Raw genomic sequence first — 8,366 nt, 5'->3', positions numbered from 1 at the left:
CTCTCACACGGGCGGGGTCTTCCCCACCGGGAATCCACCCCCTCACCCCCCGACCTCTGACTCTCCCACAAGCGGGGGATCCCTGGGTTCCCCTGGTACCTTGCTGTCCCCAGACCCACACCGAGGGGACCCTTCACTCCCTGCCAGCTCCCACACACAGCTGCCCCCTGCCTCCTCCTCTTGCCCTTGTCCCCACCAGCACAGCCCCTCCGGGCACCCAGGTCCCCCCTCCTACCTTGTTCCTCTGGCAGTGCCAGGCCTGGAAGGACAGAGGTTTCACACCGGGAACCCTGCCCTTCCCTCCAAGGTGGCCCCAGGGACCTCCAAGCCCCTCTCCACACACCTCTAGGGACTGCAGAGCCGCAATGCGGGCTTCTCCATCTCAGCTGCCACTTAGAGGCGGTTGGGAGCTTTTTCCCCACCACCCTTCAAAACCAGGAGTCCATTACACCCTTCCTGTGGGTGTTTGACAGCCCCTCTGGCATAGAGACCAGTTCTGATGCATGACCCCATGTCCTGACCCTGTGCCCAGACCCTGGGAGAACTCCGCTGTAATCTGAAACGTCCACATTTTCCCAAATTACATTGTTTCTCTAATGCTGTCACCATGTTTTCCTTTTAGATGTAAAATCCAAGACACTCAACTCACAAGTGTTTCACTGAAGCCATGGCAACAGTGGATCCAACTGTACTCCAGGACGTGAAGCAAAGAAACAAGCCCTTGGTGAAGGCCATGGCAATTCCAGAGAAGGCAGTGATCACATTAGATGCCATGAAGATGTTAGATCCGTGTCGGTTAAAACCTCATAGCATGGAGATGGAAAGAATCGTAACCGTCTTGGATGAGACGATTGCCAAGCTGGAGATGAGCAGTTTGATCCCACGTATTATTGGCTCTCTGGATAGGTTTGCTGATATGCTGGGACCTGAGATCACAAACAGCCTGATCGAGCACCAAAAGCTTTCAAAGGAAATGGAGCACCTGCTTGCCAGCTCTGGAGAAGAGGATGCCATGAGAGCTGAGGAACAACGGGGCCGTCTCTGCTTGCTAGAGCAACGTCTGAAATGTTCTGTCAGAAATGTCCTGAGACTCTTACTGGCCAACCCTTCACTTTGCCAGGCTCTGAAGTATGAAGCATGGGCGAGAGAGTCACCAGCTGAAGCGTTTATCAAAGCCTTTGGGGAGTTCAGGAATTTCATGCTTGAGAGACTCCTGACTAGTCCCATGGAGGAGGAAGAAAAGATTCAGTTCATGGAGGAAATCTCCCTCCAGGTTAAGAAAAACACTGAAGCAATCACAGCTTTACAGGCAGAACTGGCAGCAGCAATCCGGACTCGAGAGGAGGAGGTATGATACTGTGGGAATATGTTTTCCATAAAAGCATTTCTGAAGCAAAACCTCGGTAAGCTAAAAACCCATCCCTTTCTTGTAGTTCCTAAAGAGGAAGTTCCAGAAATGATTTCTAAACTAGATCCTTAATTTAAAGATACTATTTTAAATTGTAAAATAGAGTGAAAATCGCTTATTGCATGCTTGATTTTTTTTAAACTTGAATTTGGCATGTTTTGAACCTGTTCTCACCAGCCAAATTCAATGACACAAGTCACTGAGTTTAAAAAAGAGCCGCAGGACAGGCACAAATTGCTGCGGTAGTGTTTTGGCAGGGCTACAATGCCACCTGCCAGCGCGAGACTTCGTTCACTGCTGATGAAATGATTAAAAGTCATTCCAGAGAGAGAGTGCTCTGATTAAAATCCATTTTTAATATCTGCTCTGTCTTCACTCTTGCTTAAGACCAACATTTCTGTGGCTTCCAACTCTGTAATACTAGGTGCCTTAGAGCGTTTGTGATTAATACGAGATTATATAAATTCTTCATTTTTTCAGTGAAGGGAACTGAAGTACAGATAAACAAACGGGCATTTCCCAGGCTCTTTCTGCGAGTCCGTGGGCTGTGCCAGCATCCAAGCCCCTGAACTCCTGACAAGCAATCCTTTGTTTTATACGTACGCTTTTCTTTCTCCTTCCTGCAAGAGGAGTCAGAGGGGAAGGTTTTGTCATGCACTCACTGCACTGAATGGTGCTGACGGAGACAAGGGCCTGCTTTCCCCGTTCCCTCCGCTCCTTGGAGATCTGTGAATCGAGACACTTGGGATTTCTGTGTGCAATTTGGCAGCTTGTCCAGGGCATCATGAATAAATCTGTTTCACTGGTCCCAGCTGAGGATTTCTCTTGCAGGCAGCACACTGAGCTGCATCCCCCAGGCAGTCACTCTGAGCCTAACCCAAAGCTCGGGGGAGCCACGGGGCTTGCTCCAGCGGCTCTGATTTTGGCTCTTCCTCAGATGGCAGTGCCAGTGGGTCTTGGTACGGTTTGTTCATTCTCTGCCTTTGTTAACAGGTTCCCAGAGGAGCAGTAGGGGAAGGTTACCGAAGCACCTTGTGCAAATCTAACCCTGTTCCCTCAGCCAGCAGTGGCAGGTCCCTGTTGCTACCAGATCTTCTTAGATCTCCTCTGCCTTTGCAAGGGTGCCTTACTTCTCCTGCCCACCTTATGCCTCACTGGCATTTCTCGATGGCATTTCTTTCTCTTGTCTTCTGGGTCTAGATTGACAAGAAGGACAATGTGATCAAAGCCCTCAAAACCAGCATGCAAGATCTGGCCAAAGACTGCAAGGCTGGCATCCAGCAGATCAAGCAGGAAGGAGAAAAACAGCAAAAAGAGGAGCTGCAAGGCTCACAGGCCAGGTGTGCCAGGCTACAGCAGGACATTCAACAGCTAGGAGCACAACTCGATGCACTTGTACTGGAGCATCGAGCATCAGAGCTGGCTCTCAGAACGGTAAGCAGGAGGACACCTCTAGAAAAGGAGATTTAGAACCTTTTGTAGCACTGTCAGGTCTGGCTGCTGCAAGTAATTATTTGGTTCCTGCCAGTTTCTGGCAGGATGCACATGCTGTTTGTCAGAGTACACCTGCTCGGTCCTCGTGCTCCGCTGATTCCAGTGGAAAGAAACCCTGCAGCGACAGCAGGGAAGTAGCCTGCTCACAGGTTCTCCTCCTGCCTGCTGCCTTAGCTCTGAAAACACCTTTATACTGCGCTGCGGCACTGCATGCTAGGGGGGCTGTGGTCTAGTCAGGGCGCAGAGCAGGAAGACTACAGCAAAATAGGCAAGGCATACGTTAAGAAACAAGGGATTTGGTGTAGGGTAAGCAGAGCAAACATAATATTGGCTTTATATAAAGCCATCTTTTAGAGTTGATTGTAGTATTCAAGGTTGAGCGCAGCTGATCTTGGGAGCTAGGCAGTTCCTACTTTGTCTGGCACCCTGCTGAAGACACGAGCCAAGGAGTCGGGCTGAGCTGAATGAGGGGGAAATGTGATTTATCACAGTGCTGAGCAGATGCAGAAGGAGGAAACAGGAGCAGCAGGCAGGCTCGGGTCTCTGCATCAACAGCTCTGGCCTGAGCAGAACGCGCTGGTGACACAGGGCACAGTGAATCTAGAACTGGAAAAGGAGCATTTTCCCCCCTTGTTTGGCTCCTGCTGGGTATTTACTCCAAACCAGCACTGGCCTCCCACGGGCAGGACAGCACACACTGGTAATGGTTTTAAAAGGCGTAATCTTTTAAGTACTTTCTGTCCCGCTTTTCATGTTTAGCAGCTCTCTATTGCTTCAATTTTAGGGTGGTTGCCCCAGTTTGTGGATGACTTGCCACATTCCTTCAGACACGTTCATTTCCTACTGCAGAGTGCACCTTTCAGATGCGTTTCAATCCCCCAGCTCCATGCTGTAAACCAAATAAGGCCCTTTTGGCCTCCGGGAATGTCCCATGAAAGTCCCCAAACCAGGCCAAACAAAATACGTGTCCGCTGAAGGAAGCTTGCCACAAGTAGGAGGTGTTATACTGAAATCTAATGATGCTGGGGCTCAAAGCTACACACTGTTTTCTGACTCTGGCCGCTTTTCAGCATGCGTCAGGTGCGTGCGAGCAACCCGTCTCGTTTTGTGTTTCAGAGGAACTGCAGATTGGAGAGGGAAATTGTGAACTGGATCCAGAAATATGACACAGACATGGGAGAAAAACAGGTACCCACTTTAAAGTGCTTTCCTCTCCCATGAGGCGACATGTTCAGGTCCAAATGGACATGTGGCTCTTACAGAGGAGGCTGTGGAAGTGAGAGGCAGTTCTCCATCCAGAAGAAGTACAGGCTTTAGAAGGAAAGGTATCTTTGTCCCGCCTATGTGTTCAGGAGTTCTCTGCTGCCTTGACTTTAGAAAAAGTTACGTACACTGCTAAATCCCACAGTACTCGGGGGCAAATGGGTTGCCACGTCCTGTCAGACATGCCCACGTGATGCTAGGGAACAGGTTTTTCAGTTTTCCTTTGATCCTCAATCCTTTTGGCCATACCTGGTGTCCAAATAATGCTCCTATTTCTGCTGGCCCCCTTGAGAGGTGTGCTAAGCGCTAAGAAACCGAACAGCCTGCATAGCGCTGCCTTGGCATCCAACTTAACCACAAAGGTTTGAGAATCACATCAGCACCCTGCAACCTCACCTCTGAAAAGGCCCTAGTTGCTTCCCTGTTCTTGCCCTGTTTATGGAGATGGATAAAAGCGGCTGGATTACTAACAAAGCAAAATGTAAGAAGGGGCCTAGAAGCTGGCTGCTAATTCTAAGATTGTTCCCCCCTTGTCAGCTGTTTAACAAGGGGATTGTTTTGGTTTCCTGCCTGGTGAGTGGCTGAAGCATCACGTCACGGCAGGTTTGGGGCAGAACTTGCCAAGGTGGACACAGATCCACGCTGCCGGCTCCCCTAATCTTCCACCTCCGCATGGCTTCCTCAAAGGCATTAGGATGGCATAATCTGCTGCTGAGCTTGGAAGCGCAGTAACACCATTAAAACTACCTGTCCTTGGCCTTTTCCAGGCTGACATGGTCTGGCCCTTCTCATGCTCTCAACAGTGTGCAGCATGTTAGTTAGGCTTCAGTGCCACTCGTCTAAACGGCTCCTCAGCAAAGCTGTCGGCTCAGGCTCAGCCTTACCCAGCCTGCAGCCATGTGTCTTTGTGCACAGAGCATCTGCAGGAGGGGCTCTGACCTCCCTGTCTGTTACCTGGGCAGAGCTCCCAGCTGAGGGTGGATGCTCTTCGCAACACAGGGAGAATGACGCGAGTATTTTTCAGAGAGGCGTGAAGATACTATGACCTGGTATCTCATGAAATTCCCTAGGTACTGGGCACATGCCTCCTTTTTGAGTCCCTTTGGAAAGGCTCGGCTCAGCTCAGCTCCCAGTCACGGTTCTGCTTGGATTTGGGATGGGTTTAAGAACGCTTATCTAGGGATGTACAGGGAGGAGCTGCTGAATGCTCTCAAAATTGCTGTACATGGTATCTGCTGTCTTGCTAGGCTGAGTATGAGGAGGTTCATGCTGCCTATGTCGAGGAGAAGGCCCAGCTGTCCCTGCTGACCGAGAAACACGCTGTGCTTCTCCAGGAGTATTCCCAGATTGAGGAGGAGCGCAGGACACATCAGATGCAGAAGGAGCAGGCTTTGAAGGAGCTGAACGCCATGACTCTTGCTGCCACCCGCATCCAGGCCTTCTGGAGAGGCTACTTAGTGCGGTCCCTCTTCAAGTCAAAAAGGAAGAAGAAGAAGAAGGGCAAGGGCAAGAAGGCCAAGAAATAAGTCTCTGGGACTGGGTCTCAGAAGGGCAAGGGCAAGAAGGCCAAGAAATAAAGCACAAAATCTATTCTTTGTCCTCCTGGCAAAGCTGCTGACAGTCAAAAAGGAAGAAGAAGAAGAAGGGCAAGGGCAAGAAGGCCAAGAAATAAGTCTCTGGGACTGGGTCTCAGTCTACTGGGACTGAGCTCTTCCAGATAAAAGCATTAGATTTGAGAGAACATTTGCATTAAGGCCTCCAGAGCTGGGGCTGCCTCTCACAGTTGGAGAATATTGAAGCAGTGGCACGAAGACACGTCTTCACTTCATTTTAGGTCTGGCTTTGCCACCTCTGCAAGGAGGAGGACGTCTCCTGACGAAGGGAGTGGGCCAGGAGCGCAGGTTCCTGGCTCGTCTCCTTGGCTTTAGTCTCCTTGCTCATACCTTGCTCATGTGTCGAGGCCCCATTCTGTTCCTACTGAAGGGGACAATAAAATCATTCCTGGGGGCAGGATGAGGCCTTCATCTGACAGGGTTTCTCTTGTGTGGATTTGAGAGACCATGTCCCTTTCTACGGGAGGAAGCCGCAGGACCGTTGCTTACCAGTGAGAGAAGGGACACGAGTCCTGACTGGGCATCACCCCTGGCAGCTGGCAGTTTTTGGCAGGGGCCGTCTGAAGGGTGGGAGGTGGCACAGCCCAGCTCGTGCCCTGCTCCCAATCCTACAAGTCGTTCCCTAAGCCAAGCAGCAAACCGTGCCCTGTTTAAAGCGGATCCCTGTCTTGACAGCACGCTGTGCTCTGGATTCTTCCCCAGTGTCTAATGCCCCAAGAGCACACTGCAGCCTTCCCCCTTCACGGGGGCATGAGCCAACTGTTTTTACTCCCTTGGTCTCCCATTTTCCGTAGCTACGTAGCAACTTCATACCACGGATCTCTTTACTCTTCTGCTCACTAGGGCTGAAAGTGGGCACGGATACAGTCATGCACAGAGCGCTATGTCTTATTTGCTTCATTTTCTTGGGAAACTAGGCTGTTAGGTGTTGCCCTAAAGGCCCGGGCACCTCCTCTCACATATTGTTTGCATTTAGCAGGGCTCGGGACAAACAGCATTTCAGACCCAGACTCCCAGTGATATTTCTTCACTCCTGACTTCCCTGCAGCCTCTCTTCCCAGGAAGGGCAGTGACGCTGGCTGCAAAGCCCAAATAGCCACCGGGCCCCAGTCCTCGCCTGCCCCTCTACCTCTGTTCATAAAGGGGTATCTATAGCAAAAGGGCTGGGATGCTTCTTACCACCTAATGCAAACCAAAGCGGAGAGGGGGCCATTTTGCTAAGGACAAAGAGTGACTGGAGATGTTCAAGGGCTGAGCTTGCCGTGAGGGGGACATCCCACAGCAGCACCCCAAGTACCGAACACAAGGACCTGACAGATTTGTCCTTGGCTGTTTATTTGGTTAAAAGTCACAGGGTCAGTGTGATGTGTCCGTAGCATGCTCAGTACAAATCACAGGATTTTTGCCATCCTGTGTCCAACCCAGTGCAGGGCCTGACCCCAAGCACATGCTGGAATCACTGAGGAATCACAGGGATGTGAGACACAGAATCAGGTGGGGCCCCTCTCTCCTCCAACATGGCCAGGGGAGGTGTCTTCCCTTGTTTGCAGCTACAAGACACACCAGGATATGTGGAGACTTTCAGCTGTTGGTACCCATGTGGGTAGTTTGGGGTGTATTTACATCAAGAGGGACGTTTCTCCCCTCTAGGAAGGCTTCAGTTCACAAACACCAACAGCCCCAGAGTTCCTGGCAAAAGAAGGTCTGAACACGCTTTTAGATTAGTGGATGTCAGTTGCGAGGGCTGTTGGACACTGATTTTGATGCCTTGCTGTCGCAGAGTTTGTCTAAAACCTCCAGATGTCGGCTCCAGATGTCGCCTCCAGATGTCAAGGCCTATCTGGAGAGGCATTCAGCTGGGTGACAGACTGAGAACACCTTCTGATGGGAGAATACCAGCCTTTGGAGTTCAAAGTACTCTCAGACTGTTTCCAGACATAGGACTTGCCCTTATGAGCTGCCTCAGTGACTGCTAGTCCCAGAGGTGCTAGTGCTCGTGGCTGAAGGACTCTCAGGGGTGTCTCTTGCAAATGGGAGGAAACGCTCAGCTAGCTTCAAGGGGGCAGAAAAAGCTCTGTCCAGAGCAGTGGATGGAGTTTGCCTACTTCTTTCTTCACCCAAGGAGCTGCCTAGCCCAGATGCTCAGGCTTGGAGCCAAGCATGCTCATCAGAGGTGTTTCCAGGGCTGGTGTCAGGGGCTGGGGGAGCCCCTGCACCCACACCTCAGCCCTGTGAGACCCCGGCAAGGCTGGCAGGAGCTCCTGGTTCAGGCTGCCTGTGCTGGCAGGGCTGCCATGAGCGAGCAGGCAGAGGTGCATGTGCAGGTGATCAGCGAGCAGTAATGTGATAAGGGGGGATCAGACCAGATTAGAGCGATCAGAGAAAGGCGATCGCCTGGGGCTGGGAGGGGGGGGGCATGAAGGGAAGGGACCACAGTGGATGAGGTGACACCTGGCAGGGCAGCATCTGCCGCAGGTCCCTGTGGCTCTTTGCCGGGCTCGCTGTGGAGAGGGATCCCCCTCAGACGTGACCCAGCTCATAAAAACCAGGACCGTGGGCTGGTGGGGGGACACACAGGGCTTTTCCTC

The 8,366-nt window shown here is 51.5% G+C and overlaps 1 protein-coding gene across 1 annotated transcript; it reads left to right on the top strand.

Moving 5' to 3' along the window:
- Positions 1 to 733: 733 nt before the first annotated feature.
- On the top strand, positions 734 to 5,691 carry IQCD (IQ motif containing D). The gene is made up of 4 exons (XM_009704639.1): positions 734 to 1,348; positions 2,609 to 2,842; positions 4,019 to 4,090; positions 5,413 to 5,691. The coding sequence occupies exons 1-4, from the start codon at positions 734 to 736 to the stop codon at positions 5,689 to 5,691; spliced, it is 1,200 nt and encodes a 399-aa protein (XP_009702941.1).
- The last annotated feature ends 2,675 nt before the right edge of the window (positions 5,692 to 8,366 follow it).

This window comes from Cariama cristata, unplaced genomic scaffold, assembly GCF_000690535.1.
Source record: "Cariama cristata isolate BGI_N322 unplaced genomic scaffold, ASM69053v1 scaffold57, whole genome shotgun sequence".
Lineage (NCBI taxonomy): Eukaryota > Metazoa > Chordata > Aves > Cariamiformes > Cariamidae > Cariama > Cariama cristata.
The sequence above is the reverse complement of the archived record's forward strand: the minus strand, read 5'-3'. Positions and strand labels throughout refer to the sequence as shown.

Excerpts from the sequence above, each read along its gene's own strand:
- IQCD (XM_009704639.1), top strand. The coding sequence starts at position 734 with ATGGCAATTCCAGAGAAGGCAGTGATCACATTAGATGCCATGAAGATG. Across the intron at positions 1,349-2,608 it reads TCCGGACTCGAGAGGAGGAG|ATTGACAAGAAGGACAATGT; the intron begins GTATGATACTGT and ends TTCTGGGTCTAG. Across the intron at positions 2,843-4,018 it reads CAGAGCTGGCTCTCAGAACG|AGGAACTGCAGATTGGAGAG; the intron begins GTAAGCAGGAGG and ends TTTGTGTTTCAG.